The 14714-nt window shown below is 39.1% G+C and overlaps 1 protein-coding gene across 4 annotated transcripts in view; it reads left to right on the top strand.

Annotated features, from left to right (window-relative positions):
• The window catches only part of ZZEF1 (zinc finger ZZ-type and EF-hand domain containing 1), a 59025-nt gene that overhangs the window by 19763 nt on the left and 24548 nt on the right, over positions 1–14714 (top strand). For 2 of the 4 annotated variants that reach the window (XM_050981756.1, XM_050981757.1), the window contains exons 16-32: positions 107–240; positions 540–610; positions 1060–1174; positions 1787–1946; positions 2883–3004; positions 3089–3283; positions 3849–4015; positions 4575–4656; positions 5250–5451; positions 6791–6939; positions 7715–7955; positions 9466–9545; positions 10423–10516; positions 11076–11592; positions 12218–12382; positions 13036–13155; positions 14257–14418. In XM_050981756.1, the coding sequence (XP_050837713.1) occupies positions 107–240; positions 540–610; positions 1060–1174; positions 1787–1946; positions 2883–3004; positions 3089–3283; positions 3849–4015; positions 4575–4656; positions 5250–5451; positions 6791–6939; positions 7715–7955; positions 9466–9545; positions 10423–10516; positions 11076–11592; positions 12218–12382; positions 13036–13155; positions 14257–14418 (2776 nt within the window). The remainder of the gene's footprint in view (positions 1–106; positions 241–539; positions 611–1059; positions 1175–1786; positions 1947–2882; positions 3005–3088; positions 3284–3848; positions 4016–4574; positions 4657–5249; positions 5452–6790; positions 6940–7714; positions 7956–9465; positions 9546–10422; positions 10517–11075; positions 11593–12217; positions 12383–13035; positions 13156–14256; positions 14419–14714) is intronic. The other 2 variants (XM_050981758.1, XM_050981759.1) reach the window with 2 other exon arrangements.

The following is a 14714-nucleotide window of genomic DNA, read 5'->3' as shown; positions in this document are numbered from 1 at the left end:
AGGGCTTGAAGTTGTATGGACTAACATTGAATTCAGTTATGCCTCTAACATATTAGATGGGGTATTAATTAGAACTTGTAATTTTGTTTCCTTTTTGTATGAGCAGTAGTGGATATGGGGGACAGTAACTTCATGCCAGTGAAAATGCTGAAAGAGGAAGTTAAGAACACCTTACTCAGTGGAGCAGCAGTTTTTTTCCCAGACAGACAGACCAGGCGACACCAGCTCTTCACCATGATGGTAAACATTGAATATGAAATTGTTTGTTTAGTGCCTGCTTTCTTTGTGTAGAAAAGAGGACAAATCTGACTTGTTATTCTCAAATAATACATACTTTGTCCCATTCAAATAAAAGCCCTATTTTTTTTCTTTGCCTCTTTTTAGCCTGCCCCTTTTCTCTCTGCAGCTTATCCAAAGAAAGAGGAGCTAACCCTGCCTTTCTTACCAAAAATGAATAATAGAACAAAAAAATTAGAATTCTTTGTCACAGAGGGGGAAAACAGAATGTATCATAAAAATAAATCTTTTTCCTTTTCTAGAAAAACATCACAGAGCAAGAACATAAGCAATCTGTACATCTTGCCTTCAGATCCTTGTGTACCCACTTCAGGTGAGGAGTTCTGAAATTGAAAATATTTGTGTGATACCCCACATTTGTTAATAAGTTTCTATTTCATCCTTTTTAGAAATGTTGCTTCCCTGAACAATAATTCTCTGAAGTAATCAACTAATGTTGTTTAGAAAGGACATGCTACTAATCCATATTTTAATTAGCTGAATAGCTCTATAAAGCACTGGCCAAGGTTGGTGCTGAAATCACAATATATTGCTCTTAGGCTTCTCCTAGGCTGTCTTCCAATTTTTAAAGTAATTGTTTGTCAGTGCTGATGGTTGGTATTGATTTCATTAGTCTGGAGTCATCAGAACACAAACTTTTGATTTTCATTGTAATTATACAACAGGATCTCTACAGATCTGGCACAAAAACTACTAAATTTCTGGTTTGGAACTGTTTGGAACTCCTTGTTGTTGCTTAGTAAGAATATCTTTGTTTTGTAGTGATCAAGATCCAGGTGGACTTTTATTATTACCAGAGAAAGGAGTTTCTGCAAATTTTGACATAAGTGAAGTGTTGTCAGTCATGGACACCCTTCTGCTTGTGGCAGCAAGAGAGGTAAGTGGCTTTGCTCCTGCTCCTTTGCCATGAGTTTTGTAGGCACTCAAACACAGGCTGCTTCCATGGATACTGAGGAACAGCTTTCCTGTCCTGGCCACAACTGTTCATGGCTGTGCAAGTCTGTAGGATTAGCTTTTCCAATCAGTTGAGTGTTTTCCTTTAAGCATTAACATTTCATATCAATAGAGTAGGAAATGAATAATATTTTTCCAGCATGAAACAATGTAAGATGTGGTGTTTTTCCATAGCATTGAAAAGACTCTATGGACAGACCCTGGGATCCAGAAGGAATCATTCCATTTTGAGAGGCTGGGATTGGGCATGTCACTAAGGGAGGTGAAAATGGAGGAGGGTTATTTACATATGCAGAAAAACTGTGCTGAGAACATCAAGTGACTCATATGTAGCAGTTCCTATTTAAAGTTGTGATATATCAAAACAAAGCCCATCACTTGCTACAGGGTGTTACATGCTGCTTGTCATTTGCATTTCATCTTTTTCTGGGGTGAGTGGGATGATTGTGTCCATCCCAGTTTACTTGGTGCATGCTGTGTGTCATGCTGCAGCAGAGGAGCTCCAGTACATTCATGAATGTTCCTTATTTTTCAGTGTGAAATGATGATGCTGGATGTTGCACAGCAAGAGAGTGGCACAGTCTTGTCTTCCTTATTCTGGTCTGTTCAGGGCAGCCTCCTTTCCTGGTGCTATCTGCAGCTTAAAGGCACTGATAATTCAGCCAAGGATCTTGCAGTAGAAATACTTAAAAATTGTAAGTGCTGGGATTGAATACAGAATTAAATATGGGGCAATACAGGACACTTTAAAATGTGATTTTTCAAATTGCAGTGTAATTAGGGATCACCAAAGGTTGCCTGAGGCATACTCAGAACTGTCATAGCATTTTTAATCTCTCTAGGAAATAATTAGTAGGCATATTAAGCAACTTGGAGTTTTAGCTGTACTGATACTCTTACATTTGGAGAATCTTCAGGAAGCATTTCAGTAAGTTTTGGGAGTCAAATACTGAAAAAAACCCCAAACAACAAATAGTTACAGGCTTTCATTTGAACATTTTAGTTTCATAGCATCCCATATTTTGGTAAACTCCTGGGGGGTGATATGTGCTTTCTTGGGTGTTTGTAATAGCAAGAAGTTGGTTAAGAATCTGGGTACATCTAAGAGGTTTTGTTGGGGTTTTTTTGTGGGGGGGATTGTTAGATTTTTATAATGCAGCAGCTCAGTGCTGAGTTAATTGGGCCAAATACTTAACAAAGGTGTAATTTTATGTAAAATTAAATCATATTTATGGTATTTGTATAGAAATAAATTTGCTGTGTTCCTGTATTACATTTAAAGATGGGGTAAGGCTGTAGTTAAAAATTCCTACCCTCACTGGTTAGTTCAGCTGCATTTCTTAGCAGTGAATGGAGACTACTGGATCCATGGAGGTTGTTGAAACAATCTTGGGAGTGTTGGATGAAATTACTCATCACCCATTTCTTCAGTGATATTGTTGATAAGCATGACTTGTTTCCACAATAGAAATATCACAGAAAACTTCTCTGAAGTGTTGGGTGTTGCAGCCTTGGGGCAGCAGATCCTTTCCTGCTGTGTTTGTCCTTGTGCACATCACCATGCACCTAATGAATTGTGGGAGCAAATCCTCAAGGTACATATTAAGGATTTTTTTTTTTTTTCTCTTTAGATGTGGGCCAGTTCCTGTCAAATATCAGAACAATTTTGCAGTCACTCTTATCTCAATATAGTGGCAAAACAATAGTTGAAAAAATAAGTAGCTCTGTCTTTGCTATGGCAACTCGTCAGCTGGTAAGTGAGCTGTGGGATTTTATCCTGTTCCTGGGAGGCATGGCTGTGGGTCTGGCATTTCATGACACCTGTGTTTGCTCCTAGGTCATCTTCTTGTTGGAGTTTTGCACTTTAGACATTCCCTACTGTACTCTGCTACAGGGATTCAGCACTTTGATAGAACCACTGAAAAGCCTTTGTAGTGAACCTCATAAGGTAACTAAGGACACAGGCACTATTAAACATTCTGAAACAAAAGCAAAATCGCAAGAAAGACAGAAAACTCAGGTGACTCTACTGGTGAGCATTGGAAATAACTAGAAAACTTCTAAAAGTGTAGGATGTTATGAAATGTTGAGTGAAGAATGAGAAACTTATCTACTGATATGGCAGAGTGGTCAGAAACTGCAGCTGGAATGAGGAGCCTGGAAGGTAGATAGGAAGGAGGGGGTTCTGTGGGTGAAGAGAAAAACAAATTAAAAATAGTGTATGCTTAACATTTTTAGCTTCACTGCTTGTGGTGATGCAAATAAATCTGTGTGTCTGTAGCACAGATGTTTAAATCTGCATTAGTCATCCAGTGTCTCCTCTTTGTCATGTCTGGAGACTTGGAGTCACTTGTGGGGGAGACAGTCTCCTCCTGAGTCTCCTCCTCCAGTGGACTGGGTGGGCTTTGCTTTGGAAGTGCTTCCTTATTATGATTACCAAGGATGTCTTCAGAGCTAATTTCTGTGTAAATCAATGCTGTAGCCTTTTAAATGCCATTTGCAGGCACATCTGGCAACTTAAAAGTAGACACGAGAATCTAGTGTGGAAATTTATTTTCTCATACATTTTTATCTAAGAATGCATTTTTGTTTTACAGACAGACATGGAAAGCTGGCAGCAGGAGCAGCCTGTAGTATTGAGAACCTGGACAATGGAATCACCTCATAACTATGAAAATAATTGCCACGAGGTCTCAGTCTTCCTGTGTCATGGGGCAACTTACTTTGAGGTGGAATTTGATGACAAATGTGAAACTGAAAGGAGGTAATTTAATCTTGTGCTGTGTTAAATTCCAGTGTCTGTTTGCAGAGGGGGTAATCCATGTTTCAATGTGCACTCCACCCATGCCATTTCAATTTCTTCATTTTCCAGAACAGTGCACAATGTGTATTTTTGAATGACCTTGTGCTGCAAGCTACCTCTCCTGGCAAATTTACAGACATGCTGTTAATATGAATTTTGGTTCCTTTGGCCTTGATCTGTTTGATTATAATGCTGTGACCACCACAGTTTGTGCTTGTGGCATTTATTTTGCCCTCATTCTCTTGGTAACACACGAGGCTGCTGCTTAGTTAAAGCATTTGCCAGATGTTAGATCTGTCATCCGTTATCAATCCAAAGCACTGCAGGATGGCAGATCTGTGTTTGCTGGGACTTCTGCATTGAAACATGAAATAAATTCCTTAGCAGTCACATGAAGGTGTAGTTCAGAAAGAAGTGACAGAGTGCACTTATACAGCACTTTTGAAAATCCAGAAGCAAAACTATTCTCCCCCAAAACTTAAAAAGTAAACTTGGAAGTAATGAATTGCAATTTTCACAGGTATGATTACCTGGAGTTTACTGATGCCAGAGGGGCAAAAACTCGTTACGATACAAAGGTTGGCACTGAGAAATGGCCTAAGGTGAGCACCTTTAAAATGATGAACCAAATTATTTAGCCAGTCTTAGGAAGTCCTTATGATTCCTGTGGAAACCTGTTATGTAAAAGGATGTATGCTTTTGTGCATGGGTATGTTTATTAGGTTCCTTAGGTGGGGGGCAGGAGATGGGGATGAAAATCTGAAATGCTGCAAATAAAAGGAGTGAATAAGTAAAGAATCCCTCTTTGCTCCTTTTATCAAGGGAACAATCAGTTAAAGTGAAAAGGAATAATCATGTTTAACTGCCAATAATACAGGGATAAAGCTTGCTCTGTCCTTGCAAGTTTTTGTATCATAAGACAAGTGTGGTCCTTCCTGAGGCTGTGCTCTCTCCTCAAATGGGATGCAGCTCCTCTGGCTTTGTGATTTTAAATATAAAATTGCTCGTTAAGCTCTTGAATAGAAATTTTACCTGCTTAGTACTGTGGGTTTCTCATTGAGATGGTGGGGGAAATTAGATCTGTTATGGCCAGAAGATAGAACTGAAACCCCAGAGTTGCTGAAGGGAATTCATTACCCTGAAACGTTTTCCTGTCATGTACATTTGGCAAAATGACTGTTTTGTTGCTCTGTAGAAAGTGACCTTTAAGGCTGGCCCACGGCTGCAGTTTCTCTTTCACTCTGACAGCAGCAATAATGAGTGGGGCTACAAGTTTTCCGTCACTGCTTACGGCCTCCCAGACGTTGCCGTGTCTTGGGGCTTGGATTTACAGCTGCTTGTCTCCAGGCTGATGGGGCGCTTGGCTTCCCGGAGCATGGCCCTCAAATCTCTGCGAGGTGAGTGCCTCCCACTGCTCCATCCCTGCCCAGAGGAGCTACAGGGCCGTGGTGTTGAGAATCCCCCGTGAAAATGGAGTTCCTTGTGTATTTCCTGCATGTGAGTGTGTAGGGCTTGGTGTGTTCCAAGAAGACTTTCCATGCAAACCCATGGAAGGCTTGGTGTATTCCAAGCCCATGGAAGGCTTGGTGTGTTCCAAGCCCATGGAAGGCTTGGTGTGTTCCAAGCCCATGGAAGGCTTGGTGTGTTCCAAGCCCATGAAGGCTTGGTGTGTTCCAAGCCCATGAAGGCTTGGTGCATTCCAAGCCCATGTAAGGCTTGGTGCGTTCCGAGCCCATGGAAGGCTTGGTGCGTTCCAAGCCCATGGAAGGCTTGGTGCGTTCCAAGCCCATGGATGACTTGCAGTGTTCCAAGCCCATGGATGACTTGCAGTGTTCCAAGCCCATGAAAGACTTGGACACATGGAAGAAATCCTACTAAGCTAAATTACATTTATGAAGTAGTATGTTCATTGTTTGGTTTTTTTCATTTAAAATTGTCCCCTGGTGCTGTCATTCACCCCACATTGGGAGTGTGAATATGGAGCCAGCAAACTGAAAAACTAACAGGGCTTAGGATACAAATGATTCTAAGTTTCACATGAGCATTTGGTATTGAATGAAATTTGAAGTTACAAATTAAGTTTAGCTAATTCCAGTAGTTAAGTACACTTAGGATTTTGGCCTTGAAGATAAGTAAATTAAATATTTTTTTTAAAAAATGTTCATTGTTTAATTTAAAAGCAAGAATGCTTCTCTCTAGCTTCCTAAATCTGAATCCATCCACCACCTAGGGGAAATTAAATAAGGCTAAAGAGTTCTTTCTCCAATCAGGTCCATATTTACCTTGGAAAATTAGACAGCTATTTACCTGTGAATTCAGGGAACTAGTTGAAGTGTTTTAGAATATTTTCTTCCCTTTTTTATATAAGCATATTTACATATAACAAATTAGGTGCTTAGTAGGAGAGGTCGTTTTTAAACTCTTTTAAATAAGAAAATTGCTGTAGTTATACAGTGAAAATGTTTGATTTAAAGTCCTTCACTATAAGATATTGATTGCCACTATAAGATATTGATGCTGCCATTAATGACAGGGTACACCAGTTTTCTGCACCATGCTAGAAAAATAGAGAACATTGTTAAATTACTTGTTCAGTCTATTTGCATTAATTTTTATTGGGAGTTTGTTGTCAGGTTTTTTCCCCTACTGGATGCTTGATGTTTATTATTCTCATTAATTTGTAAAAATGAAGAAAATTATTTAGTAACTGAATGGTCTGTTCTGAATTTCTTGCAGAATTAGGTAGTGAAGCAGACTTGCCTCCTTTGAAAGTAACCTCGGTTCTTAATTCCCCTCTGTGGAAACCTGTCTTCAGGCATCAGCTGTGTCCTGAGGCACTCCTGGGAGCCAGGCAAAACAGTGCCAAGCACCAAGACAAAAACGAGGTACCCACTCACCCCCTGCTTGTGTTCCCTTGGCATGAAATCCCTGTGGATGACACAGGTTCAGTGGCTCTATGGAGTTGGAATGCCCTTAAGCACACACTGCTGGGCTAAGCTGGGGTTGTTTGTGCTGTTGGATTCAAATACCAAGGGGGAAAGAAACTTGTTCTGTCCCCTTAATCAGTTTCCATTTTCATGGGATCACAGAATGGTTTGGAGAGTGTGGTATTTTCAGGGGCTCCTGTGGCAGGAAGGAAATGGTGAATCTGACTCCATGTTCTTAGAAGGCTAATTTATTATTTTATGATATTATATAATATAAAAGAATGCTATACTAAACTATACTGAAGAATAGAGAAAGGATACATCAGAAGGCTTAACAAGAAAGTAATGAAAACTTGTGGCTCCTCCTAGAGTCCTGACACACTGGATGGAGATTGGTCATTAAGTTAAAACAATTCAGTGTTGGATAAACAATCTCCAACCACATTCCAAGGCAGCAAAACACAGGAGAAGCAAATGATATAATATTGTTTTCCTTTTTCTCTGAGGCTTCTCAGCTTCCCAGGAGAAGAAATCCTGGTGAATGGATTTTTCCAGGAAATATGGCAGTGACAGGAGAGACTTCAGATTATCTCCTTCATTCCCCACCTTGTGCAGGGATGTGTTTTATTGGTCAGATTGCTCAGGTGCAGTGGATAAACTGCAGGTTGACTTAGGATTGCACTGTTTTCTCCCAGGCAGTCATGCAGCTGATGTCTTGTACCTCTCTCTGCAGGCTCGGAGCTCTCCCCACGACGTCTGCCGTAAATTTCTTATCGACTTTGCAAAATCAGATCCTGCCCAGGACTTCAGTGGGCAAAAATCTGAACTTTTCAAAGGACTTATACAGGCATGTAAAAAACAGACCCCAAAGACAGATATAGTTGCTGGTCCTACTGTTGATCAAGCTGTGAACTCAACATTTGCTGCTTTGGTGTATCTCACTCCAGATTTATTTGAGAAGCTTCAAAAATATGGTAACTCTAATATTATTAGATTATCTTAATAATGAAGACTTACAGTTTGTAAAAGGCTCTCTTACAGCTGAGTTTATAACATTTAAAAATCAGTTCAGTGGGGCAATTTAAAGAAGATGTTCTGTAGAAAGGTATCATTTAGGCAGACTAGGTAAGCTTTCTCTCTAGAGTGTTTATTTTTTATCAACATATATTTTTGTCTTCAGGGCACTGGCAAAATAATAATCATCAGAAGTTCTTATTCTGTAAAGCTGTACCTAAAGAGGATAGTGATGTCCTCTGGGGCTTTAATTCAGAACAATGTGGCTCCAGTTATTAGAGGTTCTTCGATCATTTTCTACATTGTATCTTTTCTAAAAAGCCAGCAGCAACTTCTGTTATTAACTGTTGGGGTTGGAGGAGGTGTGAATTATCTCCTAAAATACCATTCTGTGGAAATCAGCTCTGCCATCCTCAGAATTTTTTTTTTTCCCAATAGAAGATAATGTTTTGCTATTAACTTACTGGCCATTCTAATACCATTTATGTATTTTTCAGTAGGTAAAATGAACAACTTTTTGATTTACAGCATCCTTCCATTAAATTTATTGGTATGTTTGAAATATTGGATAATAAGATGTTGCTTGGTTTTGAAGGATTTCATTTTAGGTTTTCACTTTTTGTCATAATTTTGACACTAAACATTTTAGATTTTCATAGAATGATTGAGCTATTTTTTGAGCTGTGAAGTTATGAGTAAAAATGACTGACACAAAGACTGATCTGATGACTAATGTGGTTACTGCCTTTAGTCATTTTGTCTGTGTCTGACAATTGAGCTAATTTTCTGAGTGACATTGAAAACTGGACAAATATTAATGAGTGTTTGAGAAATCCATCCCACTGTTCTGTCAGTGACTTCATCTGCTGGTCCTGCTGGGGCAGGCTAATTTCAGGACCCAGGTTTACCTGGGCTGTGGAAAATTTGGAGAAGGGATGCTGAAAAGATTACAGGAGAAAAATTAAAAAAGGGAGAATGACAAAGAGACTGAATAAGAATGTCTTTTTCTCCATAGTCATTGTCAGGGCAGTTTGAATAAAAACTGATTTGTCAGGTTTTTAATGGTCTTGAAAGTCTATTCCAGAAATTCATAGTGTAAAACAATAGAGAAAACAATTACATCTATAGAGCTTTAAGTTACTGCTAAGCATTTGTTGATTTTTCTGATGTTTGCATCAGTGTTATTGCAGGCATAGGGGAGGATTTTATTTTCCATGGCTTCAGGCATCAATTTTGGGAAGAGATGAGAAAGATACTCATAAATTAACTCTGTAAATAAATCACTCAAGGTGCAGTTTGTGTATTTAGGACATATAAAAGTTGGCAGGTTTATTCTCTATTTTTCTTACAGGTATAATTCCAACTATTGACTAAGAGATGAAGGGAAGGCTGTAGCATAATTTTAGTTTAGCAGTTGTATAAAAATGGAGCTGTAAATAAACAGGACTCTCTTCTTTCTCTCATTTCCAGTCAACAGTGGAGGCAAGGTGCCTTTGAGTGATGAGTTTGCACAAGTATATTCCCTGGCTGATTCCATTAGAATATGGATGGTAAGAACACTCAGGAGGGTCTCTATTAATGTAATTTACAGTACTTTACAATGCAATGTTAAGGAGTAGGGTGGAACATATTTTCCTTCAGTTATTCTCCATCAACTCTTTTCACTTGGAAAGAATGTATGTTAACTTCAAAACTTTGGACTTAAATGTTTAATTGCATCCTTACACTCCTTTCCTTTCTTCAGCCCCAGATGTGTCATCATGGCTAGTTAGGACTGAATTTGACTGAAAATCAATTAAATTTGTGTTATGTTTTAGCAAGAACTTATGTTGTAAATTAGAAAGATTCTTACATTGCAGTTGGAGTTCTTTTGAGGTATATCACAGAAAGAAGTGTCACAGACATCAATCCATTGCCTTGTGACTTTCTTCCTCCTCTTTTCTGCCCAAGTTCCTGGCAGGCTCATGTACTAGAGTTACAATGGGTGCAGATGCTTGTTTTAAATGAGTAATTGCCTTTACCCATTGCATGGCAGGTGATGTTTGCATCTGACAGAGCTTGCTAGGGGGGTGACATATTTTTGGAGGACTTTATCTCACAGCTAGATGTCTGTATTTTCCTGAGTGCTGAGGGTAAATGAGAAACCTTCTTTTCCTTTGAGGACTGGTGCACATCAGATCACAAGACAGGGAATGGTCTCAGCCTACAAAGCTTGAGCAGCTCAGGGTGAGGCTGTTACTGCTCTGACAGTTCAGGTGCTGCTCCTTTAGGCTCCTGGGTGGTTTGCTCTGCAAAGTTGGGAATAGTAACTACAGTCATCTATTCCTGAGATTAAATTCCTTTCAGTCATTACAGTCTTCATCCTGCCTTGTTGTATAGAGGCCCACAGAGAGTCATATTTTAACTATGTTAACGTCCTGTCTACAGTTGGAAATGAAGCAGAAATCCCTGATGGGGAGGGGAAATGATGCTGAGGAGAAGCAGAACACAGAAGCAAGTGAGGTGAACCCAGAAACTCTTGGTGAGTGTTGCCATGTATGTGTGAACATTCCAGGTAGCTTAGGAAAGCATTATAAACCTGAAGGCATTATATTTGCTGTGAAAGGTAAGTTAGCAACTGGGGTTAGTTTTTCTTACCTTAAGAGATTACCTAGTGTACATTGGATTAATTATCTGGGATTGTGTTCTGCTATTCTTTGCAGAAAACAGTTAGAAAGTTCTGCAGAGAGTGACCTTTTACTCAGGTCATCTGGTTCTGAACTTACATTTGTCAGTTTTTGTAGATACTTCTTACCACATTTAAATGATGTTAGAACAGCAGCTGATTGTTATTAGAACAAAATGTGTTCTCACTGACTCTTCTGAACTTCATATGGTTCAGTGTGATTATTCAGATTTAGCATTTGGAAATCTGAACTTAAGCAACCCATAGCATCATGATCAATATGACAAGAAAACCAGTATTTTTTAGCTGTCTCAACTGAGAAGAAATAAGATAAATCACTTTCTTCCTAAGCATAAGACAGCAGATTTGTTGTTTTATTGTTGTGATTTCAACTCTTCCAATCTTTATGCTGCAGCAAAACTCTGTGTGCAGAAGAGCCTTTTGTTACTGAACTTTTTGCCCATAAGAGCAAAGACAAAAGATTCTGCCTCAGAGAGTTTGGAAGCCCAAGACATGGATGATCCCCAGCAGTATGTGAGTGATCAATGCCAAAGACAAGGATCAGCTGTGGACATGGACTTCCAGGCAGCCCCATCGGTGTCATCCAGTGCAGGAATTCACCCTGTTTCAAAAGAGGGGGGTCAAGCATCACAGTCTGATCTGAAAGTTAAACAAATTCCAGACCTCCACCAAGCAGAGGCTGCATCTGCATTTCTTAGTAAGCCTGTTGAGAATACAGTCTCACAGCAAGAAGATGTGTCATCACCTCCTTCCACTCCTACCCGCAAGTCTCAGCTGGGCCGTGGGAGACTGAGGCTGCTGTCCTTCAGGTCAATGGAAGAGCCAAGAGCTCTGCCTACTGTGAAGGAAAAATACCCTATTTTGAAGAGCATTTTAGACTTTATTAAGGATCAGTCACTTTCACATGAAAGGTAAGCAAATTGAGAATGTTGTCAGTTAGAATACACAGAAGTTTTTCTTCACACCTCTTCAGGTGGAATAAAATATTTTAGCAGCAAGATAATATGGCAGAATATTTTGTATACAAACAGTTGTCAGACTCATGTATCAAACTTCAGTTATTCACAAGGATGTAGGGACTCAGAGAGTACTATTCAATTTCATTTGCTTCTGTCACATAGAACAGAATGTAAAAAAACAGTCACTTGGCAATTTATTGTCTTGCTTCCTTGTTTGCTGAGGTATTTTGCTTTTTGTCTACAAAAGCAAAGCCATGGTGTATCACTATTACCAATCCTTGGTACCAAATAGAGACAAGTTGCATGTCTCATTAAATTACCTGGTATTGTGAAAACATAAATCAAAAGAGAGATTCCCAATTCTCAGCTTGTCTGTTCTGGGCTTTAGGACATAGAGTGGTGCAGGAAGAGCTGGATTCTGTTGGAAGCTTTATTACTCACTCCAACTAATACACTGAAATACAGCTGGAAGATCAGATACAAAGCAATTGTGTCAAGCACTTCTTGAATTGTTCTTTTATTTGAGTTGTTTTAAGCACAGGGTTTTGAAGTTTTCACTGATATTTTTTGCTTTCAGTGTTTTAAAGGTTCTTGCTTTGAGAAAATCCCAAGGGCAGAGTATTTTGGAAGTGCTCAAGACCATCCGCCAGTGCCTGGACTCTCTTGGGCAGCCACACTGCTTTCACCCACCCTGTGTACTTTTTCTCCTAGAACTTCTAGCCTGTCAGAAAGATTTTACAAAGTAAGTAATTATTTAGGCAAATCTCAGCCATGTGATTGACTGTCTTAGTTCTTGTGTTCCTCCAGCATGTATATTGACAAGAGTAGAAAGTTCTGCTTTTTAATGCATGTGGATAATAAAAATATGACTTGAGGTTAGTTTTCAGGCTAGTAGGCATATCTTGTGTTCTTCATTAAAAAAAAAACCCAAAAATTAATAATTATTTTCAAGTGGGACTTAGTTGCACAGCTGTTCATGCCATGAACATGTTTAGTTCTGATTTCTATGTTGTGTCTGGCCAGTGCTGTCACAATTCTGTCTCTTGGCTTCTCACTTGTCAGGAGCTTTCTGTGGTCATCTTGCAATGCACTGATTTCCTTTAAGATCTTGATTAGATTTTCATACAGCAACTGTTTAATTTAAAGGAATGTTCTCTTCTTGGTGCTATGAGAATATTCTCTTTGCCTGTTCCATTTCTTCACTTCTGATTCCTGGTACAGGATTCTTTCATTTTTTTGTTTGAAACTTCTAGACTGCATTTTTAAATAAAACTAACATCCTTCCCACTTGTGAAGAGGGGTTAAAAAGGGCCTGTTTGAAAAATTTGCACAAATCATGCTACCTAAAATATCACAATGAATACTAGACTACTAAAATAACTCTTTAATTTGCAGCTACTTTGGAAACTTGGAAGGCTGTGGTGCTGAGCTACACAAAGAGATTAGAGAATCCTACTACCAGCTTGTTTTGTTCCTGGTAAATTCTGTGAAGGGATTCAGTTCAATTAATGACAGGTACAGTACATTGTTTGCTTTATTTATGTGATTTTTTTTTTTTTTGCATTCCTCCACACCTCCTCCTTTGTAATTTGTTATTTATCATTTAATGCCTTCATTCATTTTGTTTGTACTTTCCATTATTTACAGTACTAAATGAGGAGCCTTGGTCTTGTGATCAAAAATGCCAAGTTGGCTTTTTATTACTAAAGGAATAAAAGAAAGCAGAAAAACTTACCAGTGTTAAAAACTTGACTTACTGCATTTTGCAGTTACAATTCTGCAGTGTTTCTCTGTAGTAAAATACTAGAAGTAGCAAATTTATCATGGATAAATACTTGGGTAAGGCTAATGGCACAAGAAACATGGCAATTCTGCAGCCATGCTTTAATGTTAAAACTCATGTTTTGGCAACACTCTGGTTAGAATTTGGAGGATTTATAGCCAGGTGTCTGTTGTGGTTTGAGAGGAATTGAGGTTTTTTTTTTTGGATGGTGTGGTCACGCCAATCAGTGTTCAGATTTTAATATTGGCACCTGGTTTGTCCACTGAGGGCATGGATACGCCTCTGAGAACACAGGGGGTTAAAAGCTGGGAACTCCCAAGGGAAATTCCCTTTTTGGGTTCCAGTTTGGAAGAGAACAGACCCTCCCCTGCCCCAGCAGGGCAGCCAGCCGTGGGAGTTCATGAACCAAACCTGGGACTTTTAACCCTTCTTGCCATGATGGAAACCTTTGTTCAGTTTCAAGTGAAAATGTCAAAAAGGTTTCAAACAGAATAAATTGCTGCAAATGCCAATAAAATGCTGTACTGTAGAGAAGAGACAAACCCTCTTGCTAATGCTCAGACAACACCATTGGCTTGATCTTAACTGAATCCAGAAGGAAAACTGTCTTTCTTTCAAATTCCATAGTCTGTACTTGCTAAATTGTGTAAGTTGAATACTTTGATAAACCTGAATTCCTGCCACAGAGTTACTTTAATGCATAGTAAAGCCTGAAAATCAGTGTGTACAGGTTTTTCTACCCTTCCTCTCCACACACAGTTTCAACTCTAGGTCTTTCAGCTTTAGGCCAGCTTTAGAGCTGTCATGTTTTAATGTTTTTTGGTTTTATTTAGGTCTTTGCTTCCTGCCTTATCCTGTGTGCAGACAGCTCTCTTGCACCTCCTGGATATGAGCTGGGAGCCCAGTGATCTTTCCTTCTTTGTTGAGATCCAGCTGCCACATCTGCTCATGACAACATCACAGGAGAACATCAGTATCCATGACAGTGTCATTTGGTGAGTCAGGAGGAATGCAGCTTTCACATGCTGCTAAATACTGATTCCATTTTACCCAGGAGGGTTCCTGAACTTCCTGCTGGAACAAGCAGTAAGGGTACTATTAACAAGTATGGCATAATTCTGGTCAGTAGCCAAGGGCTTCTCTGAAGTATTTCAAATTTTTTTTCTGTATTCAGCAAAAAAATTTCAATATTTCAGTGTTGAAATTTTAGTATTTCAGTAGTTTTTGCAAAAACTATTGGAATTTAATGTTTAACCTGATTACTACTGGAACACTTTGCTTGTTTAGCAAT

Source organism: Serinus canaria, chromosome 19, assembly GCF_022539315.1.
Source record: "Serinus canaria isolate serCan28SL12 chromosome 19, serCan2020, whole genome shotgun sequence".
Lineage (NCBI taxonomy): Eukaryota > Metazoa > Chordata > Aves > Passeriformes > Fringillidae > Serinus > Serinus canaria.
The sequence above is the reverse complement of the archived record's forward strand: the minus strand, read 5'-3'. Positions and strand labels throughout refer to the sequence as shown.